Below are 14,965 nucleotides of genomic sequence, written 5' to 3' on the forward strand. Positions count from 1 at the left end.
GTGGATGGCCATCGTAGAATGTGATGCAGACTCTTTCAAGTGTATTATGGAAGAAAAGGGACTGTTCATTGACTGGTCGCGTTGCCGAGTCTACGAGTATAACAATGTTTACAGATATTTAATTAATATGGTGGTTTTGGACACAAAGCTGACCAGTGCTCTAATGGATCCAGATGTAAACATTGTGCGGAATTGATAAGTAACCATGACGCTGACAAGCCTTGCAACAGTGATGCAAAGAAGTGCATAAACTGCATTGAAGCAAATAATATGTTGAAATCTAACTTTAATGTTTATCGCTCTGTGTTTGGAATTAATTGTCAAGTTTTTATGAAAAAAGTGGAATTTCAAAAACAAAAAATTAGGTATAGTATGAAGGATCATGAATAGCAATTAAAGCAGGTAAATGACGGAAATAAATATTATAAAATATACCATCAAAATATGTAATGTATAAAAAATAAAACTGACTTTTTAGAAATTGCATTGACTGAGAATGATATAGACATTGCATGTTTTATGGAGACATGGCTCCAATCCCATGAGATGGAAGCTACGTATTTAAGCGGTTACATTAACGTAGCAAATTATTTTAGAAATAAGTTAAATGGAGGTGTTAACATATTTTATAGGTTGAACCTACAAATCAGTATAGTGGAAATGACTTTTCTACAAAATGTTTCTGAATATTGAAATCGCAGAGTTGAAATAAAAATAGAGGGCAAACAAATTCTTGCAATTTCTATTTATCGCAGCCCTAGGGGCGACGTAAATATATTTTTTAGGAACTTTGAAGATTTATTAAATAAGTTATTAATAGACAAACCTATGCTTATTTTGTGTGGAGACCTGAATATAATTTTTTTTGAAAATTCCGTACTGAAACACCGATTAGTAGATTTACTAGAAATGTATATTATTCATAACCATATAAAGCAACCCACAAGGTTAACATCGAACATTAATTATGTTTGTAGCAATTTCTTGTTTGATCCAGTCTGTAAAGTGGAATCTATTGGAGTGTCTGATCATTCTTGTCAAATTTTATCATTTAGCTTATCAGTAGCAGAAAAAGTTTCAAACAGGAGGACACGTGTTTTTTCATATAATAATAATAATAATAATAATAATCAAAATTTTAATCAGGGTAACAATAATCGTAATTTCAATAATGTTAATAGAAATTATACAAACAATAACTACACAGGTCGTAATGAAAATTATAATCAAGGCTTCAATCGACAAGGCAATAGCTATGAGCCAAATCAATATAATAATCAGAATAACCAAAGTCTTAGGCAAAATTACAATAACAGACAGTATCGTAATAGGGACAATATTCAAAATAATGTACACAATTTTAATCAAAGGTCAAATAGTAATGATAGGGATAATACAAATACTAGACGAGTCAACTTTCAGCGTTATGATAGACCAAGCGTCGAAAGTAGTCGTAGGTCATATGAGGAACTACACACTCGATCGGTAGATAGGGACGAGTCAATACAAATACCACACAGCACATCACAAAACACAAACCCTGAAGATCTTCCGGATTTTCAGTAGAATGCAGGCCAAATCTCCAAGTACACATTTGTAGTTATGAACATCCCAGAGAGTATATAAGAGACGAAAATAATCTGGAAAATAAAATAAATAATCAATTAATTTATATAGTAGGTAAATTTGATAATTCTAAAGTAAATATGTTAGTTGATACAGGATCCGANAATAATCCTAAATTCTTGGCACTAGTTGTTACTTCTAAAGTATCGTTACCTACACATATAGCGATATCTTTAAGGTGTCTACTACAAGCAGATCTCCTACCGAAAAGCATTACTTTCGATTTTGTTGAGTTGATACTTAAACAAAATTGTTCAGATATCTTCAACAATGCCTCCAAGTCCTGATTTATTCTCTCACACGCAATTTGTGTATCATTAGCGCTGAACGAATAGTATAGTTGTGTATCGTCTGCATAAAAATGTGACTTACAAGACTTAAGTATTTTGCAAAATTCGGAAGTATATAAAATAAAAAGTAAAGGTCCAAGAATAGATCCTTGCGGAACTCCACAGCTAATTAACTTGAAGTTTGAAGAAGTATTATTTAAGAGAACAGACTGTGAGCGACAATTCAAGTAATTATTTAACAAACAAGTTGCATTATTTGAAAAGCCTATGAAGTGCAACAATGCCAGTAACAGTTGATGGTTGATACGATCGAATGCCTTGGAATAATCCAAAAGTATGAGCACTGTTAACTTGTTATTGTCTATTTGTGTAAGTATGTCGTCAGTAACATGTGAGAGTGCAGTAGCACAACTGTGATCTGGGCGAAACCCAGATTGATGTATAGGTAGAATATTATTAGCACTGACGTATTTGATTTGCTAAGATTTTTTCAAATACTTTAGACAACACACAAAGTAAACTAATGGGTCTCAAATCCGATAACTGCTCTGGATTATTAACTTTGGGGAGAGGAATGACAAGAGACCGTTTCCAAACTGAAGGATAAACATTATTCTCAATACAAAAGTTAAAAATATGCGTCAAATATGGTAATACGTATGGACAACAGTACAGTAGCATATCTAAACTTATGTTGTCCGGTCCTAACGCTTTTGATTTTATTGAGAGCAGGGTTTGAAACATTTCAATATCAGACGTCATTTGAATAGTGAACGAATTATTAACATGTAAAGTGTTATACAAATAATTATTTAATATGTCAACATCAAGAACAGTATTTGCACTACTACAATTACTAGCAAAATAGTTATTAATTTCTTCAACATTACTTAAAGCCGCTGGCACTTGAGGGGTTGATTTATTATAAATATTCAAATTTCTAAACTCTCACCACATATTTTTACTACTAGTTGTGCGTATTTTAAATTCAAGATAAGCCTTTTTTTCCCTCTTAATTGCATAATTGACTTCATTTCTTAAGGATTTATAATAATCAAAATGTTGCATATTTTTTGTCCTTTTATACTTCGTGAGAGCTTTATCACGTAAAGTCATCATCAGTTTGATAGTGTCAGTTAACCATGGTGCTCTCCTTTTAGTAATTCTTACAGTTCTGATAGGAGCATCGATATCGAATAAACTCTGAATGAGCCTATTTAAAGTATTAATTTTTTCATCTATCGTATTCATTACAAGGATTTGATCAAAATCTGTTATGTATGTAAACATGATTATTAAAATTCTGAATGCTAAAATGTTTGTAGTCTGTAGTGTAAAAAAAAGATTGAAATTTTGGCTTTGTATTACCAAAAGTGCAGTATGTTAGCCAGTGTCCATAAATATGTGTACAGTCCTTTACACCAGTATTTTTAATGTCCAAATGTGAAGAACATATAATTAAATCAATTAGTTTTGTTGCGTTCAAATTAGTAGGTTCACTAATTATTTGTTTGAGGTCAACTGAATTTAATATATTATTTAATAATTTTGTAGCAGAAGAATTGATTTCTAACACATCAATATTAAAATCACCAGCACACAATATATATTCATATTTAGGAGCAATAGAAGCAAGAACATTTTCAAATCCCGAAAGAAAATTAATAGTTGAAAAATTAGGCGGTTTGTTGTTCATTTTTAAGGATACCCATATCTGCTCCGTTCCCTGAGTGCCCAAATTAGTTATTAAATTTGACTGAAATGAATCCTTAATATAAATTGCCGCACCTCCACCCCTACGCTGCAGTCTGTCCTCGCGATAAAGCTTATATCCTGCAAGCAATACACTGCTATCAACAATATTATGATTTAACCATGTTTCTGTTACAGATATTATATCGAATTTATCATATACTACTTCTTTAAAATCTGCAAAACTAGTCATTAGCGAGCCCACATTGATATGACAAAACTTTACTGACATCATTAAAATATCCTATGAAAAACTAGAACTTAAACTAGTATATATAAACTAAATATAAATATAGACAGCTAAAATTTAAGATAAAATTATATTATTAAACAAGAATTTGACAATTATTATAAAATATGACAGCACACAAATACAAAACAAACAACATTGTGGAATGAACCAAACCGACAATACTCAATACACCAACTATTTATTATTTAATTATTCATTTTCATATCATAAAGAAAATACACTAACTAACAAAATGATATAAATGTATAGTATATTAATGTATATGAAATCAATTAAAAAGTAAACAAAACAAAAGATTAATCTATTATGTATCAGTCAAGAAAGGTATCTAGTTATTTTTGCGACGGGTTGTGGGTCTTAATGTTTTCCTTTTCTTGGTGAGGTTTTCCTTAGCTCCGCAATCGACTGGCTGTTCTTCAGCGTCACTCTCGCTGCTATTATTAATTATATTATTGCCCTTAAGAAGATTTAATTCAGGTATACGTATTCCCAATTTTAACTCGCTCAATGTGAAAGGCTTGCCCTCTATATATAATTTATTCCTATAAATATGAGCTTTTAGGTTTTGTTCTTTAGCTTGTTTTAGGTGAATGCGTAAGTTTTTATTTTCTTCTTGTTCCGGTTTAGATAATACTTCAGAGATTCTGACAGACGTTCCTTTTAAATTTTTGCAATGTTTAATAACGCTATGTTTAACTAAATACCTAGTAAATAGTATAATTACTGGTTTATTCTCGGACTTCCCTACGGTATAAGTATTACTAATATCAGTGTCAATCAATGCCTTTGGCAAATTTAAAAGTGCATTAAGTTTTGATATGGTAGAATTTAATAAATCATCTTCAATATATTCCAGGTTAAATATTATAACTTTATTTTTATTTAGTTGTTTTTCTAATATAATATTCTTTGCTTTAACTTGCTGTAGTTCAAGTTCTAGTTGATCATTTCTTTCTGTTTGCTGTTTAATAACATTTTCCAGTCCGGTAATACGTGAATTTACATAATCTATCAGTTTATCAATCTGCAAGCCATTTTGCTCTAGGATGAATTGTTTCAATTTTCCCAACGATTCGTCATTTATACTCATGTCCAAAATATTAAAATTATACTGTTAAAACGATTGTAGTATCGTGTCTTTTATGTTTTGTTATTTGTTTTTATACTCTCTAACACAGATAAGCACTATTTATTCACAATTGTGGTTATGGTATTTTCGGGATTTATTCCTTATATATTAAACATTTATTTTACCTCATTTCAAAACTTGCTTTAGGGAACTACTTCACTAGTATTTATGATGTCACTGTTAATACTACATTAATTTTTATCGAATTATAGAGCACTTTTTAAACGATATTTCTTAAAGACATATGTATTTGTGTACGTACTCACACGTAGCCGTAGCCATATATACTGTGTACTGAGCAACATGGTTTTCGGGTGGGTAAGTCCACCAAATCTGCAATTCTTGCATTTTTGGACCAATAGGGTTGTTGACTATAAAAACAAACCATATACAAATTGTTGTTGATACAAAGATTTTATATAAAAGAACCTGCTTGTATAGCAAAATTTAAAATATATGACAAATGGTAGAAATCATTTATGAATTTTTCCGTTACTTAAAAACTAGTCTGAAGTCATAACAGGCGATTGAACAAGAAGCTAGTAGCGATACTATTGCATAATTTTGAAGAAGAGAAAAACATGTCAAAATTGTCCGTTGCAATTGTTTAGAAGCGTGAAAATTGCGAAAGTGTTTAAACAATCACCACGGCTCACCTAAGCGTCAGATTTAAATTTTTCAAAAACAATTTTAAAGCTTGAGAGCTCTTCTTTTTGTGGTGAAATTTTCAAGTATTCAAAGGCTTTAGATTCTTAGAAATTTGATTTTGAAAATTTTTTAATTTAAAAAAATAAAAAATTTAAACAATTAATATGTAAAAATTATCTAACCAAATTGGATAAAATTTGGTGTGATGATTCTATGCACTAAGAAGTTTAATTGGGAAAAGTATGAAGATCCTAGGTATTATTCAAGTGTCTGAAAAAAATTGACAAATAAACTGACATTTTTGCAATTTTTTAAATGATTTTTCCGATTTTTGCAATAACAATAATTATTTTTTCGAATTGCAACTAACTCTATCTTGATCAAAATTTAAATACAAAACTTTTTTCCTCTTTCATTTTTATCTAAAATGAATAGTTGCTAAGTTGTCGACGAGAAATCCAAGAAAAAAATGAATTTTTTTTCTATTTTTTAATACTTTTTTGCAATAACAATTAAGCCCACATTTTTTTTATTTGCATAGAAAAATTATGATTTCTAATGTTGTTTACAAACCGTTAAAGCAAAAATCTCCGATCATATGCGTTTTACCCAACCCGAAACAGATACCGCCTGGACTAAAGGGAAGATATTCAATGATTATTACAAAATAATAATTTTATTTAATAAAGGAATTCGAAGTCGTAGACTTATTTTCCTTAATCCTTAAAAATTAAGTTTTTTCAGAAATGTTGCTATATCTTAAAAACTAACAATTTTAGGTGTGTAGAACATGTTTAATGAAAGTTGAGGTGGACCGACATGTGAATAAAATAGAACAATACAATACAGGGTGTTCCATTTGAAAATCAAGTTTGAACTTTCTAAAAATGATCGTATTATAAAAAATGTTTTTTGGTCTAACATTTGCCAATAACTATCCAATATTTTTGCTCCAAGTTTTTACTAATCACCCTGTATGTTTCGAATAAATTTTGTAGTTTTGGTTTCTTGACTCTGTACAACTTTTATATAAACTTTTTTTTCTGTATTGTGAGGAACAAAGGATTTATTGTACTTTCTCACACTAATGGCCCACCTTGTATGTATGTATATCATAGTATAATTATGTAATAAAAATCATTTTGTTACCTCTATTAATACCTAGTCAATATAAAAGATCTATATTTTCTATACACTGAAATAATAACACATTATTTTTACAATTAATAAATATATTAATTCATACGCACATCGACTTTCAGTTGTCATATTTCGTAATATTCTACGAATATTACGAAAGAAAAACTTTAAAGGTAAGAATCACAAATAACTTGTTCGCCTTTCTTAATTCAAATAATGCAACCAACTAAGCTGCTCAAGTCTTTGCATTAATGCCCCGTGGTGACTTTATGATGCTCCACTGGTATATCTCAAAATTAAAAACTAGGTATGCATACTTTAGGTTTTATATAATTTTATGCAGTAAAATCCACATTGTTAAAATATCCATCTCTTTTGATTGAAAACAGCAATTTATATGTGATGCCTTTAGTGGCGACTGGCAAAATTAGAAATTATTATTAAGAAAAAATTGACTTTAATAACTTTGCCTTTCTGAAGAAAGTTGTGTGTCATGTCCAGATGGAACCAGTATACCTGTTATAAAACAAATTAATTAAGCAGTAGTTATTATGGCAATAGTCTTAATCAGTAGAAATATTTTGCAGTCTTAGACGGGACCCTAATCAATGCCCAACTAACAGATTGTGGAATCAGCAATCTTCCTACAATGACCATTACCAACAGTAGGTTTTGGAGATGGGGATATCCGGAATGTTTGCTTGATGGGACCACTACCAGGAGCAACGACTAATAATAGGGATGTGTCTGCCTATCCCGGTCCCCTACCAATGACGGTTTTGAAAATGATATTTGATGGTATATGAGATGGCTCTTCCTGACAGTACTGTTACTAATGGTAGTAACTAGTGATAGGGATTTATTTTCCTATCGGGACGCCTACCAACGACAAGTTTGGATATAACATTATCGGATTATCTATCATGTCGGAACTCCTACCGATTTCAGAGGTTGAGACTAGTGATGAGAATAGCTCTGCCGGCCGGGACCATACCGACACCAGGTTTACAAACTAGGGAAGGAAAAAGCACCAACCTAGGTAGGGACGAATACTGGCACCTTTATCAACCAGTATTGGAGTTTATCGTCTATGCTCGCAGATTTCTCCCCAGCTTAGTGGAACCGTGTGCCAACAGTAGGAAACCACATGAAATGAACATAGGTTCACTACAACATAAAAGTTGTTTACAAACTTGGAGGGATTTTTTTTAATGATAGGTAGAATGTATTAATAATAACCATTCGCAGTAATCAAAATCATTGAAACTGCAAAACAGCACTTAAAATTAATAACCAAAATTTTAGAACTTACTGAGAAACCTCTGAAATCATCCCGAGTTACACATTATATAAAAAGAGAGTGAATATTTATGGCTGTAAATGGAATGTATTCTGCTTCCCCGTCCCGCTTTTTGTAGTAAACGGAAAAATTGCTAATTTAATTTTAGGTAATCATCAGTTATACTTTTAGTTTTCATTACAAACATGTGTTTATTGTGAAAATTATTAATGAACAAATGTTTCAATAGAAAATGCGACATAGGTACTTCAAGGGTTGCTTCTCTGGGCGAAAATAAAAGGATTCAGAGCAAGTTAGCTTAGTACAATTTTGCTTCCTTAAAAAAATATTGGTTTTAAAAAACAATTTTAATTTTATTTTCTTATAAGATAAATAGTCTTTTATTTTTGTCATATATTTTTCTTGATAATCATTTTGCGAAAATGCAGATATTTGTATGTATATTTGTTGTATGTCGTTCGTTATAAAAATGGATTTTGAATTTTTACTGCAGTTATCAGGGCAGCCTAGTATTTGAAAGTATTCTAATACAATTAAACTTCACTTTTGCTAATTTGCAACAGGGACTTATCCCAATAATTGTAAATTTTGCAAAAAAAGTGACGTTTAATTAACCTAAGATATCACCAATATTTGGATGTCAGTAACTGACTACAATGGTGTATTTTAATGACATGCAACAATAAACTAACATAGAGTTTTGAAAAATATTTGTTTTTCCAAAATTTCTATGAACAAAAAAATAAGACAAAAAACAATAACTATTTCAGATGGTTATTATATCTTAAAAGTAAAGTTATCTTTAAAAAATAAAATGAAAGAAAGCAAGATTTAAACCAAGGTAACTTAATCTAAATCGGTTTTTCACTCAAGCAAGCTACTTTTGAAGTAGGTATGTCACATTTTTTACTGGACACCTATACAAAGTTAAAATAGACCATCCAATAATAATATTTAATAACTCAAAAATTAGTCCCATTTTTATAGATTTTAATGTATCTATTTTATCAAGAGTAGATTTACTGTACTTATTCAAGAGTAGATTTACTGTACTTACAGGGTCAAATACCAACATTTGGCATAATAGATGAACAACTTCATGCGTTGCTTGAGATGAAAGTGTATATAAAGCTGACAGTGATGGTGGTTTCGGGGCTCTTCTCAACATATGTGATTTGGCACCCTCACAAGCATATTTCATATCTTCTAAAGATGGAGTTCCTAATAATTCGGTTATAAGTTCTAACTGCTGCACAGGATTTTGCGCTTGAAATAATATTCTACGACCTAACAATTCACCAAATATACAACCTACAGACCACACATCAACAGCCGCTGAGTAATGTTTTGCACCCATCAAGATTTCAGGAGCCCTATAGTACTGCGTTACTACTTCTTGTGTCATATGCTTGCTTGTATCAGGCTCTTCTACTCTTGCTAAACCAAAATCACAGATCTGAAACAATTTAAATGTCACACATATCAAAACTGACATAAATTGTGTTAGTAAATTTTAGTCTAAATTTTCTTATAAGTTAATATTTATGTTTTTCCTACATGGTCTAATGTATTTTATAACTGTACAATTTCACATCGCCTTTGACAATGTTATGTTTTACGAAGGGACCACTACAATTAAAAAGTGATCCCGGTCAAAATTGTAAATTGCATGGATACGAGTTAATTATTATTCTCTGGAATAAAATTCCGATCATAAAAACCCCGGCAGATGATTTCTTTGTCTGTTTTTGGCCACTTTTACTCCTTTTATTAGCATTTCAAACACGTGTGTAGATGGAGTAAAAACGCAATGTGCAAAACGATGTCACCAAATGGGTGCAAATCATGGTAAAGTCTATGGACATGCTGACACGCCACCCACACCTTCACCCCCCCCCCCCTCAGGCCAGCCAAAAACTACCCCGAAGAGGGGTTAAACGCATATAACCTCGGATCGAGATAGCGTGCCATTACGTTTGTGGAGTCTATCATCCCCACAAACGGGAATGGAGGAAAACCGATCAGTGGAACAGATCAGAGAAGCGTGTAACCCCTTTTGGGGTTGGATCTTGGCCACTATGAGTGGATATTGCAGTGTGGATAGCGTGACAATATGTTCCCTTGAAAATGGGTGATGAAGTAGATGTCGGTGGAATAGGTTATACAGTGTGATTTAGTCATAATGTCATTAATTTTAACCACGTATTCGGAAGGCTTAATAAAGACAGAAAATCGGAAAAAAATTTTTTACTCGACTTTTAAAAATGAAGGGAATCAACCATATAACATTGTCCATGAGTAATTATGCTTCTCACGGCCTAATTAGTGATATTTAGTTAAAATACCTATACGCATTTTGGACCATATCAATGTTCGATCTGTCAAAATATGTTATAACTAAATCTGTAAATCCTTACGTAATTGGAAAAAGGCAGAAAAAGGTTTAACAATTCCAAGATGTCTTATTTTCTTAATAAAAAACCTTCTTTTCGTTTTTAATAGTATCTCGCTTATTGTTAGCGATGGACCCAACAAACCCAACATGACTCTGCTCGACAGGGAACGTTCTATCCAAATATGTAAAAATATACAGGGTGTTCCATTTAACTTAACAAAGTTAACATCCGCGGCCATTTTGTTTGGACTTCATTTGTTTTTCCACTATTATTTTCGAAAAATTCTTAAAAACTCGTGCAACTTTTATATATCACATTTTTTTATAACTCTCAAAACAAAAATGTTAAAGGGGGGTCAAAATATAGTGAATCACCCTGTACAATTCACAAAAATAATAAACATAATTAATATTATTCTAAATCACATAACAAAATTAATTTTACATAAAACAAAAATAAATTTTTACATATACAGGGTGATTCAGTCATAATGTCATTAATTTTTTCCACGTATTCGGAAGGCTTAATAAAGAAAGAAAATCGGAAAAAAAATTTTTTACTCGACTTTTAAAAATGAAAGAAATCGACCCATAACTCCCGCTAAAAGGGCGGCCCTGCCAGATGCCCGGATGCTCGGAAATTTTTGTAACGTAATGTCACGAATCAATCGTCGGCTGAAGCAAACAGCGTTGCCAAGTTCACATCATGATCTATGGTTCACATTTACTTTTGACTTCCGCATTCAACGTATGCAAGTAAATAAAGGAGCATGCTGCATTTTATTATAAATAATTTTAACAATTGTATTAACTTAGTGCAAAATGTTTTAACAAGCCTGACTTCTCGAAGTCAACTTTCGTTAAAAGAAAATAAATAAAGCAGAGGTTTGTAAGCACACTGTATTTTATCAAATAAAAAAAGTCGGCACACTAAATACCCGAATATACAAAATACACTACACACGATTAGAAAACCATTACTAACAATTTAAAGCGTTTATTCAAAACTACCACCCTACCACCCCTTGCAATTGGTTCCTAAATCGAATTGCAGCATAACTTTATTAACAAAGTGCTCTGGACGGATGAATGCTGTTTTACTCGTGCTGGCAAATGTTGTTAAAAAATTAACATTATGATGTTAACAAAAACTGATTTTTGGCAAGGCATGTTCAGACCTCCTCGAGGTTCTTGCTGGGCAACAATAACAATTTAATATGTTGATTGCATAAATAAAAAATAATTTATAGCATTTTAAATTATTATTGGCTGACGTGAGCAAACCGTATACGAAAATATATAAATATGGCAACGTTGCATCTAGGGCACCTTGTTCATATCCAGAGGGCGGACAATTAGTGTCTTTAACCTTGAACATAGATATGCCATTCATAAACATAGATAGATTATCCATGATGCAGTGGCGTGTCGGGTACGCATCGGAAAATTACATGATAATTCACGAAAATTACACGGTACATATATTTTTAGGCTTTATAAAATATTTAGAATATCAGAAATTATATAACTACATATTTATTAAATAAAGTTCAGTTAAAAATAGTGTCGTTTTTTTAATTGGAAATTAGGAGGTAATGTAACGAATACCCTCAGGCGACGCACATGATAGAATAGTCCAACTCACGCTCCATTCATAAAAGGGCTGCAGTTTGAATTCTGACCAATAGGAATTCGATAAGCGCACCCGATGTCGACAGATGGACTAGAGATGGGCGTGAGTGTTTATTTCTTTAGAACTAAATTAACTTAATTATTTTCTCGTTATTTAACCTGTTCACATGATTTATGGATTTTAAATAAAGGGTACAAATTTTCACGAGGATAATACGATATATTTGCTATACACAATAATTATATTTTGCATAGTTTATACACAATACATTTTTGAACGCGTACGCATCTCTACCAAAATTTGACCTATTCTTCGGGTTAAAGGCACACATTGTCCGCTCTCTATTCATATCGTAACCGTACACAATATTGTAAATAATGGTACCGATATCGGTGAAATAATCTCTTCAAACTGAGTATAAACTTTTTTCAAAATAATAACACAGCCACACACAAAAAAAAGTAGTCTACTTTTCATGCGACATATGTTATCACGAATCCGGTGTCAGAATTGAGCTCTCACATCTCAGGAATTTCCTAACCTCATAAAACAGGTCAAAAATAGCAAAAATTCAAGAAAAAGTGCTAGGAAAACTAGAAAAAATTTTTTTAGTATATTCAAATGTTCATTTATATAGTTAAGACCCCGCTGAACGTGAATTAGCGGTCAGAACTGATGGTTCTCCCAACCTCAAAAAAACGGGTCAATTAAGGTCAGATATCACGAATTTTCAAAAAATAACAAATTCGCGCCAAATTTATTATACGGGGGTTGTCGGGGTCGCTGATCCCGAATCCGAGATCAATTATGCAAAATTCAAGATGGCGGATCCAAGATGGCCGACTAAATTTTCAAAAAATAACCGATTCGCATCAAATTTGGTATAAGAGGGTAGCTGATCACAAATTCGAGGTCAATTTTGCAAAATTCAAGATGGCGGCCGACCAAATTTTCAAAAAATAACATATTCTGATCACGAATCCGAGATCAGATTTACAAAATTCAACCTGTGAATAGATCTTTTACAGAAAAAAGAACAAGATATAGCCGAAAAGAAGTAGATTAACACATGATTGGGTACTCATGTTATAAAGTAAAATATTACAAAATGAGTTTCGCAATTGTGACCTCGAATACGTAATCAGCGACCCCGAAAACCCTCGTATACCAAATTTGTTGCGATTCTGTTATTTGAAAATTTGGTCGGCCATTTTGGATCCGCCATCTTGAATTTTGCAAAATTGACCTCGGATTTGTAGTCAGCGACCCCGAAAAACCCAGTATACCAAATTTGCTGCGATTCTGTTCTTTTGAAAATTTGGTTGGTCATCTTGGATTCGCCATCTTGAATTTTGCAAAATTGACCTCGGATCCGTGATCAGCGATCCAAAAAACCCCCGTATACCAAATTTGGCGCGAATCTAATTGTTTGAAAATTCTTGTTATCTGACTTTAATTGGCCCGTTTTTTGAGATTAGAAAAAGAACTATTTCACGAATTTTTGCTATTTTTTATTTGTTTTTTCAGGTTAGGAAATTCCTGTGATGTGATAACTCAATTCTGATACTGGATTCGTGATCAGGAGGCAAAAATATTACAGATAACATATATCGCATGAAAAGTACAGACTACTTTTCTTTTTTTGTGTGGCTGTGTAATATTTGGCTTAACCTTTTGAATTTAAAAAAAAATCAAAGTAACCATTATAATTATAGGTAAAAAGTTTTTACTCAGTTTGAAGAGATTATTTCACCTATATCGGTGCCATTTTGCAGTCGCCATTTTTTAAATTTAAAGAGAGTATACCGCATATGTTGATGTGTTACACAAGGAATATTTTTAGTGAGACTATGGAAGCGATGAAATGACGTTTTCAGCAGATTTTGAGCTTAAACGTTTTAATTCGCTGGTATAGGCGCCATTTTGAAAACTTGTAAGGCGCACTTGCTTACGAACGTGTCTAGTTAGATAGCATGAACTTAACCGGAATTAAATGGCGTTATTAGCAGATCTTGACCTAAATCGAGCTATTTCACTGATATAAGCGCCATTTTGAGGTCGCCATTTTAAAATTTGTACAAGGAGCACGTAACATTTGGTAGAGCACTTCCATATCAATGTTTTGTGTTGAATAACACTAGCTCATACACCGTTAAATGTGGATTACAACAGGTTTACGCCAAAAATTTTGGTATTTCGATGATATCGGCGCCATTTTGAAAATTCAGAGAACACGCATGGAATTTGGTAACTCTCTACCAGATAAACATTTTTTATTGCATAGCTAAATTTTCGTCATCATCGCTCCTTTTTCAGTAGCACTTCTTTCAGGAGGTCGCCAAAATTCGTGGATAGTAGCCGCCATATTGCAACCGCCATAAGCGCCACACGGCATTCGATAGCGCTCATCTCAACGAATTTTTTAAGCCGTCTTGCGATTTTTGTGACCGATTCAATTTTTGTACTAGAGGAAGGCACGGTTGACACGGATCGTTCCATATATATATATACAGGGTGTTAAAAAAAGAGTGTAAAATACTTAAGGAAGTAATAGTATGAACCAAAATAAGCAGAAAAGTCTCAATAAACATGGGTCCGCAAAGTAACGGTTGCGGAGATATGGAATGTTTTATGTTTTTTAGCCCCTTTTTTTATTTTGCAAAAACGTTGTGTACTTTCTTATAATAGTTGGTTGATGTTTAGTGAAATAAACAGTACGTATTTGACAGTTGTTCTCAGTGCACAAGTTTTCTTTCGCTATGGCTGGTTACTCTAACGCAGAATTAACAGACATGCATT

General features: G+C 32.2%; 1 protein-coding gene across 1 annotated transcript in view; it reads right to left on the bottom strand.

Moving 5' to 3' along the window:
* Positions 1 to 7,116: 7,116 nt before the first annotated feature.
* Positions 7,117 to 14,965, bottom strand: part of LOC108912539 (serine/threonine-protein kinase NLK) — an 11,919-nt gene continuing 4,070 nt past the window's right edge. The window contains exons 2-3 of the mRNA XM_018717791.2: positions 9,196 to 9,594; positions 7,117 to 7,354 (exon numbers count right to left, since the gene is read on the bottom strand). Of these exons, the coding sequence (XP_018573307.2) occupies positions 7,247 to 7,354; positions 9,196 to 9,594 (507 nt within the window). The 3' untranslated portion in view covers positions 7,117 to 7,246. The remainder of the gene's footprint in view (positions 7,355 to 9,195; positions 9,595 to 14,965) is intronic.

The sequence above is a fragment of the Anoplophora glabripennis genome, unplaced genomic scaffold (assembly GCF_000390285.2).
Source record: "Anoplophora glabripennis isolate ALB-LARVAE unplaced genomic scaffold, Agla_2.0 scaffold1121, whole genome shotgun sequence".
NCBI classification, from domain to species: domain Eukaryota; kingdom Metazoa; phylum Arthropoda; class Insecta; order Coleoptera; family Cerambycidae; genus Anoplophora; species Anoplophora glabripennis.